Here is a 12,596-nt window from a genome sequence, read left to right as displayed (position 1 = left end):
CCGACCCGCTCTGACACACCCAAGATGGCGCCCGCGGGCGGCCGCCGCGCGCGCGATGGGCGCTGGGCGGGAGCTGATAGGCGGCCGCCTCACGTGAGAGGCTGAAAAGGGAAGAGCCGCGGCCGTGCCGGACGCAGCGGCGGCGTTGGGAGGAGGTAGGTGTCCTCACCTCAGCATGGCTGCCTCAGTGTTTTGAGTGTTTATTGAGTCCTAAACCCTGGGATAGCCTCGCTTCGCCGTCCCTCCTGAGGGGATGGCGGTGGGGGGACTACACGTCCCATCGTGCACCGCGCGGGGGGAGGGGGGAGAGGAGAGCGACCTGATGGAGGCGCGGTAGCTGCTGAGATTTGTAGTCCCGCCCGGGTGGGTCGGGGGCGGCATCTGTCAGGGGTTGGCAGCTCTGTGTGGCGGGAGAGGGGTGAACTATGAGGGGAAGATGTCCCCGGGGGAGCCCGGGCAAGCAGAGGGATTGGAAAGCTGGTGCTCTCTCGGGGTGCTGAGGGTCCCAAAGTCAGGCTGGGGAGGGAGCTGCCAGCTGAGGGGATGGGCTGGTGCCCCCTCCAGATGTGTGGGTCCTGAGTAAAGCCTTCTCCTCGCTCTTCTGCAGCTCTTCCAGCATCAGGATGCAACACCTGCTCCCTGCCCTGCTGTGCCTCTCCTTTGTGCTGCTGGGGCCTGGTGGTGAGTGTTTGGCCATCCCGGCTTGGGCACAGGGGGCCTCAGGGCTGGGTCTGGACTGGTACGAAGTGGAAGAGGGGTGCTCTGAAGTATCCCCATCATACCTCACTGGGGAGACCTGGGCCAGGGCTCTCACAGGCTCTTCTTTCACATGTTACCTTTGACTTGGTGTGCTACACTGAGACACTGATGTGCTGGAGCACTTGCCTTGTGCTCCAAACTCAGCCTTTGCAGAAGTAGATTAAACACTGTCTGTGTTGCTGCCAGTGCTGAACTGAGGAGCTCCCTTGCACTTAAACCTAAGAACATGATCCATTACAGTACAACAAGGAAGAAAGTGTCTAGAGCAACCTGTTTCTCCATTTCTGCTCTTACTTCTATATAGCCCTTTGTTCTTCCTCTTGTCTCATGTCCTTTGAACATACAGTTAATAAAACAGACTTGGATTCCAAGTAACAAAATTGTTGACATGTGACTAACTTATGGTTTTGATGTCACTTGTATTGGCACTTGGAATCTTGGCCTCTCTTAAAGCATGATGTGGTACAACATAGCTGGATTGTTGTAAAATGTGTCCTGTAATAGCAATATTTCATATGGTTGTGATTCCTGAAGTGTTTAGACAGTAACTGTACATTCTCTTGAGCCATCTGGCTACCTGATTTGAATTTGTGACCCAAGAAGCACTTTCAAACTAAATTTTGGGCATTTATGGCTCCTGGGTTACTAAGATCACATTAAGAATCAGTTACCGTGGGTTGAAGCATCCTGCAGCTTTGTCTTGGCATGAACTTTTGTTGTACTTCAAATATTTAAATCACATTGCAGTGTAGTTATTTACTTCTCCTTTTCAGTTGTTTAGTCGCCTCGAAATAAGCTGTGCTTCCTCTGCTGTTTATCATGTCTGCTAATTAATCTGACACTGCAGGTACCCGTCCACAAACTGTCTCTATCACAAAAGAAAGTAGGTGGCTCTTCTGAAGGAGCCATTCATCGTTCATAGTAATTGAGATTTGTGTGGGGCAGTGTGTTGGTGGGTTTTTTTCATTGTTGTTGATTGTTTTGGGGGTTTTCCCCTTCAGATGGAGTCACTGTACTGTCTGTCCCTGAAGTGGTTTCATTAGAAAGTGGAAGTTCAACAAACGTCACAATTTCCCTGAGGTAAAACCATGATTACATCTTTACTTTCTCTTTGGAATGGGGGACAAGCAAGTGGGTCAGACAAGGCAAGGTACTTAAAACTTCCCAGCAGACTCAATTAACTGTTCACACAAAGTGAATCTTGTAGGTGTGACTGGCCACTTCTGGACTAGTACGTCTTAGAGCCAGTATGGACCAAGACAGCACAACATTCTCCCAAACAGCCTGGTGTGGTTGGTCTCTGACAATACCCCAGGTCATTTGTTTGCAAAGTTCAGCAGGAAAAGATGTTTTCTACTTTCTACCTTATGTTTGCTTATTGAATTGTCTTCCCTGAGTGAATTTACAGTTCTTCCACTTTCTAAAAATGGGTGCTGAAGAGAAACTTGCATTTCCTGGAGGGATTGCACCAAAAAACCCTCCAAACATTACCACACATACAGATCTCATCATTTCTAGCAAAGAAATGCAGGTACTTCAGAGAGGGGCCCAATGCACCTTAGTGTCACTGTTTAATGCAGTGTACTGTTTAGCCAGCCTTTTGTTAGCTCAGCTTTTTCCTAGGAAAGGCTTGTTAAACACAGGCACTTCTCCCCTTTGCTATCTCAAATTAAGTAAAGGGAATAGTCAGATGAAAATGTAAGGATTGTGATCAAAGGAAAACAGCAACACGTGGCTGCAACAGTCTAGAACTTCTGTTTTTGAAAATATGAAAAAAGAAAATATGCGGTACTCTTAATCTTGTTTGTGGACAAGTGTAGCATTTGACCCTTATGCTATTTTAAGTACTGCTGTGCAATTAAATATGCTGGATGAATTCTCTGTGCAAGGACTATGCATCTTGGAGGGGTTTTGTTATTTGGGGGGCGGGGGTGTTTGTTTTACTGCAGGGCTACAAACTGCCCTTCATCCCCAAGTGTATGTCCACAGTTTCTGCCCCTCTTTCAACAGCAAAGGGTTAACAAGCACAATGACAGGAGTCTGGTCACAATGATTTTGCTCTGCCACTTGCATGTAGAAGAGGGAGGTAAATTATGGCCATATAACAATTTAGTGTCCCTCCCTAGTTCAGAAACTGTACAATGCTAACAGACCTTGGTGCTGGTGTTCCTCCAAGTACTGGCTAGGTGTTGTTGTGTAGGGACTGTTCATCTTGCTTGCCACAGCTGTTAGGACTTCAACAGAGACTCTCCCACGCAGCCCTGAAGCGATGTTTGTGAACTCAGGCACCAGTCTAACTTGGTGTTTTTTTGCTTTCACACAGGGCTCCATTAAATGAGACGCTGGTGATCACTCTTAATATTACACACTCATCCAAACACAGCACTATAGTTGAGCTACCTAATGAAGTAAGTGACAGAACAGACTTCTGACCTTATGCAAAAGCCTACTCCTAGTGTGGTGCAACTCTCCTCTCCATTCCTTCCACTTTGCCTTGCAGGTACAACTGCCTGCAGGTCACACTAAAGTGGACTTCCAAGTGAAAGCAGACGATGTTGGACAAGTAACAGTTTATCTGTGTACCATTAATTTCAATTTAACTGGGTGAGAAACTGTTTTTTTTTTAGTTCTACTCACTATCCTACAGCTTCCTAAACTTTGGGGTAACTATTCCCATCTTATAGTTAAATAGTTAATGGGATATGGGTGGTATGTGGTTGAGAAGATGTGGTGACCCTCCAGCAATCCCCAAGGTGTTCAGCTAAATACAGGGTACAGAAGCAGTGTGGTAGCCTTGGCATTTTAGATCTCATTATTAAACAACTGTGAGTTCTCTTGGCTCCTTAGTCTGGTTTTAATAACCTCCCCCAAAAGTATCAAAACTACCTGTTACCTCTTCTGATCCAGGAAGCCTTTGGGTGTAAATGGCTAGTGGAATACTCTTCTTCCTGTGCAGAACTTGTCCTGGAGTGCTAACAGCCTGATGCAGCTCTGCACCTACATCACAGGAGGCAGGTGTTGCCCTTTCTAGTTAGGGGAGCCCTCTTTTCCCAGATGCCAGTCCTCCCTGATAGGAAGAGTCTAGCAAGCTGGGGAAAGTTGGATTGCATTTGCTTGTTGCCCAGATGCTACTGAGCAACAGGATACTCCTGGTTTACTTCCTCATTTCGCTTCTGCTTTTAAGACTCAAAGCAAGTGCAGAGGTAAGCACATGAAATGCTCCACAGGGGTGGCATGATCGTGAGGCTTTGCTGGCAGAGCGTGGCAAGTGAAGCTCTGCTCTTGCACAACAGACCTCGTGCTGAGAGGGTGGAAGCCATAAGCACAAGATGACCTTTTTGAAGGCTTCTGTGGTAAAAGAATGCAAAGGAAAAGAGTGAGGCAGGAAGGAAAGGGTAGGTTGAGGGTAGGAGTGGGAGATGCCCTAAACATCAGGGCAGTAAAAAAAGGGGGAGAAAGTGAACTGAAACCAACTCCAAGTCTTTGTTTTGTCTCAAGACCTGGGCTCTGTTTTCTCTCTCAAAGCAGAATAAGGCAAAATCTCCTGGGGGAAAAAGAAGTGTGAACAAATTAACTCATTCCACTTGTATTGTCAGACCCAGGATTCAGTTCCAGGTGATACACAGCATCATAGTGAGGTACGCTGACCAGGTGATTGGCTGGATCTACTTCCTCGCCTGGTCTGTCTCCTTCTACCCTCAGCTGTTTGAGAACTGGAGGCGGAAAAGGTAACACGAGTTGTGTGGTGCTTGCAAGTCACTGAAGCTCTTCTGCAGATCATGTTCTTAGCTTCACCTGCATCCCTCTTGGTTATTGTGGCTTATGCATGGAAAGAGAGGGCCAGGGAGGGTGAAACAAGGCAAAGACAGGGCTGTGTAAATGTAGCCCATTGAGCTTTTACACATGCAAGTGAGAGGAAACTAAGTGCATCCTACAGACACCTGATCCTAAGGCTTGGCATCCAATACTAATTTGTGTTGTAAGAGACTTCCCCATTCCCTCTGGTGTCATGTTGTAAGTCTTCTGGCCAAACCAATTGTGATGTCTGCCTTCAAAGTGTAGTTACCTTGTGAGCTGTTCTGCAGGCAGCTCATCATGGTGTAATCATGAGGTCATGTCCCCTTAAACTAAGTGACTGTAAGGAGAAACATTATTATATATGAAAACGAAAGCATTTGGTTTTGACAAAGATGCACTGTTGTTTCTGTGGATTCAGGCTGGAATGGTTTTGTCAGACTAGCTGAGCTCATAGAGGGGTAAAATTAAACAGCAGGGACACAAACTTGTCACTGAGAGCTATTATGAGCATCAGTGCAAGGCATAGGAGGGCTATCTCACCTTGTTTCCTCCTGAACTCACAGCATCATGTTGTCTCAATGCCTGCAGCTTTGGCTTACATCAAGAATTGTCTATAAATCTCTACATTGTAAGGTCAAGGTGTCTCTGTGACAGCCTCTAATGGTCTCATGCACTTCCTCATACTTTTTTTTCTCCCTTCAATAGTGTTGTTGGACTAAGCTTTGACTATATAGCATTAAACCTTACTGGCTTTATAGCATACAGTGTGTTTAATGTTGGACTCTTCTGGATTCCCTTAATTAAGGCAAGTATGATTAGCTCTTAATACTTGGTGGGGATGGGGAGGGGTGGTGTGGAGTGGTATCTACAGAAGGAACTTAAGGCATTTGTCTGTCTCTGGTTTCTCTTACCTTTAGGAGCTATTCTTAGTCAGCTATCCCAGCGGGGTGAACCCTGTGGATATCAACGATGTTTTCTTCAGTCTCCACGCAGTAGCTCTAACTCTCGTCATCATCATTCAGTGCTGCATCTACGAGGTAAGTCTCGGTGCTGGGCTGTTTGTCAGCTCGGGCGGAGCTCCCTCTGCTGGGCAGCCACCACTCACCACCTGCTCCCTTTGGGCTCCAAAGTTTTCCTCATCGCACTTCCATGGGCCTTTCCAGAAGTCAGGCTTCATGGTCCAGCTGTCTTCTCGCTCCTGAGCTAGTAGCAGCTCTAGTTGGCTTAGCTGCTTCAGCCTCATGGATGAGCTTTTAAGTAAACTCCTTAGGGACGCAAAATACCTAAAGCAAACAACTTTACAGAGTACAAAAAGCTGGTGTGTGATTTGCAGTTTCCTCACTACTCAGAGAGTCCTTCAAACCAGGACAGGTTTGTGAGAATTCCCTACAACTCAGACTTCCAGCTCTTTCATCCTCTTCTCAAATAGCTGCAAAGGACCTTTTATAATCCCCACCCCTTTTCAGGTGAGACAGATTGTTATGGTCAGGTGGTTCTTTATTTAATTCCCAATGTAAAAGGCTTTGGTCTGAGCAGCCAGTTTTCTCTAGATGGTAACTATTTATGTGTTTGGGAGGGGAGGGGAGGGGAGGGGAGGGGAGGGGAGGGGAGGGGAGGGGAGGGGAGGGGGGGCTTCCATTGGTAACACTAAACTTAAAACTGTAGCCACCCATGTGTCACCACTGCTGGGTGCAACAGCCTTTTCTAGTCAAGAATTAGAAGGCAGGCACAAATCATTTTCCTTAATGGCATCAGCAGCCTTTTGCATATATAGGAACTCTTGATATACTCAGATTAAATTCAGGAGACTGTTACAGCTGTGGCACTGACAGTAGGCATCACAAATACTCAAGAACACTGCCATAATATTGTTTCCCACTTGCTCCTGGACAATACTGTTCCAAATGACTGATGTTGAATGTTCCTCATCAGCTCTTACAAACCTACAGCTGGTTGCTGTAGCACTCAATCCTAAAATTCCCTTATGTTATGAGCCTCACAGGTACAACAACAGGTTTGGGCTGTAACTTTGTGGTCATGAGCATCTTCTGTACCTTACAGTGTACATGGGGATGTACAACCAAGGGCAATCTAAATGTATCTGCATTTCTTTTTCAGAGAGAAGGTCAGAAAGTATCCAAAGTGGTTGTGGGACTACTGGCACTTGCATGGATCTTCACATTTACAACACTCTTTCTGGCTGCAGCTGAGGAAATGACCTGGCTACAGTTCTTATTCTGCTTCTCTTACATTAAGTTAGCAGTCACACTGATAAAGTATTTCCCACAGGTAAATGAACTTCTCTGCTTCTATACTCTATTCCTGTCACCCTAAGGAGTGTGCTCACAAAAGTCTCACTAGACAAACCCAGCAATGATGACTTATGAATTCTCTTAGTGACAAACCCAGTATAGCTCTACAGAAGGCTTCTTAAATGCTTGAGCAATGCTTGTGTGTGACACCCTGACTCCTTGTGGTGCTTTCAGGCGTACATGAATTACCGTCGGAAGAGTACTGAGGGATGGAGTATTGGAAATGTATTGTTAGACTTCACTGGTGGAAGCTTCAGCCTTCTCCAGATGTTTTTGCAGTCCTACAACAATGGTAAGGCTGGAACTTGTTTCCTAATGCCATGGGAGAGTCCTGCTACAAAGCAGATAGATATAACCCTGTTGGTTATCTTGGGAGAATGTTGTCTGTGCTATGGTATGGGTAGCTGTCTTTATACTAAGAATCAAGAATCTGATCACATTCCTTCAAGTAAAATACCTATTCTGGAGAAACCAGGGGATCAGTTAATTATTAGCTTTGCATGTGAGGGGTATCTAAGCAGTGCAGGTAATAAACATGAAGCTGCAATATGTATGGCATGACTTGCAGTCTCAAGAGAAGGCTGGACTGGAGGAGTTACTTACCTCTCTGATTTTGTTTGACAGATCAGTGGAAGTTAATCTTTGGAGATCCAACCAAGTTTGGCCTGGGTGTCTTCTCAATCATCTTTGATATTGTTTTTATGGTTCAGCACTACTGCCTTTATAGGAGACAAGGGTATGAACCTTGTGAATAACACCACCTGTGAAGGCAAGAACTCTAAACTGAACTCACCCATACCCTGGCTGAGGGTTTTCAAGATGCCTACTGCCAGTTACCAGAAATATGGAGTCTGGTTTCTGGTATGGAATACAACCTGTTGCCTTGCCAATTGCCAGATGCCTTAAAGGACAGAAAGCTTTCTGTCCCTCACTTGCAAATGGAGGACTCACTCATGCCTGTGGAAGCTGCAAAGACAACTTAGTGTGAGCTGTCCAAGCAACCTGTGGCTCTCTCCAGGAATAAGAAAGTCCAAAGTGATGCCTTTCTCATTAGAAATGAAGCACAAAGACACAGTTCTGGATTCCAAAACTGTGATATCATGTTGAAGCACCCACTTAATGTAATGACTGAAGACTGTCCCTGGATCTAAGTGCTGCTGCTGACTCCTCAGAGATCACCACCACTCAGGTTGGCTGTTAAGAGCTGTAGTGGTACATAAAAGACTAACAAGGTTGGTGGCAAATACCCAAATATTAAACATGAACTCTTTAGTAAAAATATACTGGGAAGCAGCAGGAACTGTATTATTTCACTAAATCTCTTCAGAGGTGCTAAATCTGAGCACTTGTGTTATCTGACTACTTCTGGTGCACTGACTTCATCTTGCTCAGTTCTGCTGCCTTGGTGGATGGTAAAGATTAAAGATTTATCCAAGAGGTTATTTAAGTGGATCACATGAATAACCCTCAGATTAAAGTTTAAGCATATGTGTGTGTCTGGTGAATTTTCTAGCTACATGTGGAATGTTTCAGGGAGAGATCACAGTCTTGAGTTACTTGAAGGTAAGCATATTCCCTTTAAAAGAACAAGGGAATCCATGCATTTGTACTAGAATACTCAAAGCCTAAAATACCTTACTGTGCCAACCTAAGGAAAGCTAGAACCCCTTCTCAGCCCTGCTAGAGACCAGGTGAGGTTTGTCAGGTCACTGACACTGCAACTACCCACCAGTGAAAGCAGAGCTTACTAACCTCAGGCTGCACTGTGGTGATGCAGCCCATGACCCACTTTGAGTCAGAACAGAGGTATCATGTGGCATTCAAGTGCTGTGGCCTTTTTAAATCTAAGGAAAAACAGCTCAGGAAATCCAGCTTTTTTTTATTGTGTGTAAAATCAAGTGGAATAGCAGTACAAATAGCAGTGTATCTTCATAGTAACAAAAATAACTTCAGCTTGAAAGCCTTAAAATTTACCACTGAACTCTTAAGTTACAAAATTCAAAAGCAGTACTGTAGTAATTCCATAGATATAAAAACAGCAAATAGGCATCTGCTGGTGCATACAGAACAGTCTGAGATGCATTAATCACAACATACATACATGGCACAGCAGTAATGTACTGAATAAGTTAGTCTGTCACCTCCTTGAGTTCTATTTACAACAGCTTACCTGAAGACTGCTTAAGGAAAGTATAGATATGTATAAATCAACTGAAGAGGTTTAAGAGCTCCAGTTTTCAGATAATCATAGAGCTAAGCTGGTTAACAAACCACTAGGATGCTAGATAATTAACTTAGTGTTGCAGCAAGAATCTTAAATCATGTTGATTTAAACAATGTGGTGTCTTACCAGAAGTTTAAATTTGGTCAAGAGGCACTTTTGGAAATTACTGGCATATTCATCTCTTCCATCCAATAAATCAGAGATTTTAAGCAGTCTTCTAGAAGACCAAGATCTACCCTTCCCCTTTCAAGTCTGATAGAAGTGGAGTGAAGAACTGAAGACTCTCCAGCCACAAGCAGCTCTTTTGGTAAGTTCAGCAATAGTGTTTTCTATACCTGCTCCATATCCCTTTCATTTCAACTTGATTCCATTTGATGTTAGAGATTGGAAACAAGGAGAATTAAGGTTTTACCCTGACAGTGAAGCTGAACTGTTACCTCTGTGAAATTTAAATACTTCACAGGCATTAATCCAACACTTTTGTGTTACTTAGTTGTTTCTTGGCTGAAGAGGCTGCTTTGTACAGGGATTCTCTGCAGCAAACCATAATGCCCCAAACCCTTCAGCATGCTCTGTCTAGCTAGCACACCAGGTGAGATTAGTACAGTGCTCCTCCCCACAGCAGTGTGCAACTCTTAGTTCTGGCACTTTGATCTGATAGCATGGGACAACAGGACAGTTAGCTTCTAAAAGCTGAAGTACAGCAACACCTCTTATCTTCAATAGCAGAAACCACATTTGCTCTAAAACAGGAAGGTTTTGTGCTACAAGAGGGTCCTATCAAAGTTGAGCCTTCTCCAGTTGCTCTGTTAGCTGACCAGGATTTGTCCTGTGCTCCTGAAAACCACAACTGCAACAGTCTTACCATGTACCTGCAGGGAAGACTTTAGAGAAGCACTCTTGCCAGGGAGGTTAGAGTCTTACTACTGCCAGTTATGCCAGAGAAAGGAAAAAAAAGTGTTTACCACAGTTAGGAACATGCACTCCTTCCACACAACCTGTTCGGGTCTAGTATTTGCTTCCTTGCTTGATACCAGTCTGTATATCTCCCTCCCTAACCCTTCCCCAACTTGGTGATTGTGATTAGGACATCATGGATTGTTGCACAGCCTTCTGCAGAGATTGCCTGGTCACCAGCAACCGGACCACTTCTTCGTTCCTTTTCGTCAGCCTCTTCCTAGCTTGGTCGTGGGTCACCATTGTCATGTCCCAGCCATTCACCTAGGGAAGAACCCACAAAGTGAGGCAGGTGCACAGGCTCACAGGTGTCCTGTGGCTGTTCTGTTGGAACTCTGCAGTGACATGCTTATGCCACACCTGGCTTTGAGCCCCACAAACTGTCCTGGAAAGTACCCAGAAGAGGTTTCCCCCTCCCCGCCCCCCCCCCCCCCCCCAGCAGAAACTTCTCTCCAGTATTCAAGCACTACACTGGTGCCTGTCTGGTCTTGGTGGTTACCTGCATGATCTTATCTCCAATCTGAAGTCCTGCAACTTCTGCTGGGCCTCCTTCTGTCACCCTTGTCACATAGATACCCTGGAAAAACATCAAGTCTTTGTTTACTAAAGTCAGGGACATGAAATACTTAAGGGCCATTCTACTGATAATGCAAAGAGATAATTTACTTTCTACTAAGTTACAGAATTCTAGTTAAAAATATTGTTTGCACAGTGTTGAAAAATAGAAAAGGTGGAGAGTGACTTAAAACAAGCTCAGTCTGCAGGTGGTAGTGTGGCAACAGAGTAACCTCAGCAGTAAACTATGTGAGATGGAGTGAGTTGAGCTGCTGGGAGCTGGAGGTGCTCAGGCTTTTGCAGAGGGAGTTGCTGCAGAAAACAAAAGACATCTGACCTTGTCGGTTTTGTCTTCAGAGAAAGGATTCTGAGTGGGATCCTGATCGATGCCACCTCCAATGCTGAATCCCAGGATCAAATTGTCTCCTTGGCGAAGCTTATGTATTTCAATCCTTTGCTGAGAAGAGAAGGGAAGAGCTGGGTATTGTGACCACTGGGAGAAGTCTCAAGTGTGCCTGAAAACAGCCATCTAAGACCCAGGTAGATTGTCTTTCAGAGACTATTTAAGCCTCCCAGAGCAGGCTCCAGCACAGGGTGCTAAGCTGACATACTGTAAGCAGGCAGCTCCCAAAGCCCCTGGCAGCACAGAACTATCACGTGGCGTTTGCTGTCAGTCACATGCAACACTCAGCTCTGCACTGTCCTCAGCCTCACCACACAACAGCAGGATGGGAAACCACCTCTGGGCTCATCCCAAGGGCTGTGACACAACCCAGCTCCTTAACCACTCCCTGCTTTACTGCTGCCCCAAGACACAAGGGGAAAACACTACAAACAGAGCAGGTCTCTAAGCATGAGTCACATCTTTATAACCAGCAGTCACTCAGAGGTTGGCTCAGCTGGCTCTTCAGCCACAGGCCCTGTGTTCCTGCCTGGCCCTATCGCTGGAAATAACAACCTATTATTAGGATGGTTCTTTAAGATAAGTTATCAACCCACTTCTGTAATCCAGAGGCAGGTTCCTTGCTGTCTGACTAACATAGGCAGCAGCACATTATCTCAGTGCTGAATAAATGCCAGCTGGGCAGGTCTGGAGCCAAGAGAATAAGCCAGAGTCCTTACTGAACCAATAACCACTCTAAAGGTTCTTCAGCCCAGCCTAGGGGAAGGTGGCCCTGCTCACTTCAGGAGGGCTGGACTTTTAAAGGGCCCTTCCAAGCCAAACTATGATTCTTCTCAACCAGTGGCTGCCTGAAGGGCGCTGGGCTGAGGCTGCTGGAGGACATGGAGCCCTCAGGCACATCCCCAGGGCTGTCTGCTGGGCACAGGGCTGCGCGTTCCAGGTGAGGCAACAGCCCCACCCCTCAAGGCAGAATTCAATTCACCGTTCTAACGCGCAGAAGGAAGATCAGAGCCCCTCGTTCACACTGGTGATTAAAGCAATTCACACGCCCTCAGAGCTCCAGCGGGGCAGCTGCTCCTCCCGCAGCCGCGGTGAAGCCCCTCGCAGCCGCGGGCACTGAGCACGGCGGGCCCGGGGTCGGCGGGTGCAGCTCCACGGACAGCGGGGGGCCCGTTCCCCGAGGCCGGCGGAGCCGCTTCCCGGCTCTGCCCCGCTTTCGCCCGGGCGGGCACGGGCAGCCCCACCGCGCGCAGCCGGCTCCCCCAGCCGGGGACGAGCGGCCGCGGGCAGCAACCGGGGCCGGCGGCGCCGCAACCCGCGTCCTTCCCCCGGCTCCTTCCCCGCAGCCGCGGGCGGGGCCGAGCCGCGCCCGCCGGTACCTCCGCCCGCTGACAGCCCGCAGAGCGCTGCCGGGCGGCGCCGCCGCCACCTCCCCGGCCCCCATCGCCCTCAGCAGCCCCCGGCGCGGCGCCCCCGTCCCGCCCCGGCCCCGTCTCACCACCACGGCGGTGACCGGCTGCCCCGGCACGTACGACATGGTCCCGCCGCCGCTGCCGCCGCCCGAACAAAAGCGCCTCGCCCGGCCCCG

The 12,596-nt window shown here is 47.3% G+C and overlaps 2 protein-coding genes across 3 annotated transcripts; one reads left to right on the top strand and one right to left on the bottom strand.

Annotated features, from left to right (window-relative positions):
* Positions 1–133: 133 nt before the first annotated feature.
* Positions 134–8,311, top strand: CTNS (cystinosin, lysosomal cystine transporter). Its single transcript, XM_084273225.1, has 11 exons — positions 134–155; positions 608–681; positions 1,761–1,839; positions 3,083–3,167; positions 3,260–3,363; positions 4,356–4,487; positions 5,263–5,362; positions 5,475–5,594; positions 6,676–6,846; positions 7,044–7,161; positions 7,494–8,311. Exons 2-11 carry the CDS (start codon positions 624–626, stop codon positions 7,622–7,624), a joined length of 1,098 nt encoding a protein of 365 aa, XP_084129351.1. The 5' UTR covers positions 134–155; positions 608–623; the 3' UTR covers positions 7,625–8,311.
* A 1,865-nt stretch (positions 8,312–10,176) lies between these two features.
* On the bottom strand, positions 10,177–12,545 carry TAX1BP3 (Tax1 binding protein 3; the record flags this gene model as incomplete). 2 transcript variants are annotated; one of them, XM_084273226.1, is made up of 4 exons in its annotated part: positions 10,177–10,314; positions 10,550–10,627; positions 10,943–11,062; positions 12,507–12,545. In XM_084273226.1, the coding sequence occupies 4 exons, from the start codon at positions 12,543–12,545 to the stop codon at positions 10,177–10,179; spliced, it is 375 nt and encodes a 124-aa protein (XP_084129352.1). The 2 variants fall into 2 exon arrangements, with proteins under 2 accessions (XP_084129352.1, XP_084129353.1); XM_084273227.1 differs by lacking the exon at positions 10,550–10,627.
* Between the last annotated feature and the right edge of the window lie 51 nt (positions 12,546–12,596).

The sequence above is a fragment of the Gallinula chloropus genome (genome assembly GCF_964237585.1).
Source record: "Gallinula chloropus genome assembly, chromosome: 19".
NCBI classification, from domain to species: domain Eukaryota; kingdom Metazoa; phylum Chordata; class Aves; order Gruiformes; family Rallidae; genus Gallinula; species Gallinula chloropus.
Note: the sequence above shows the minus strand (reverse complement) of the source record. Positions and strands in the feature narration are given on the sequence as shown.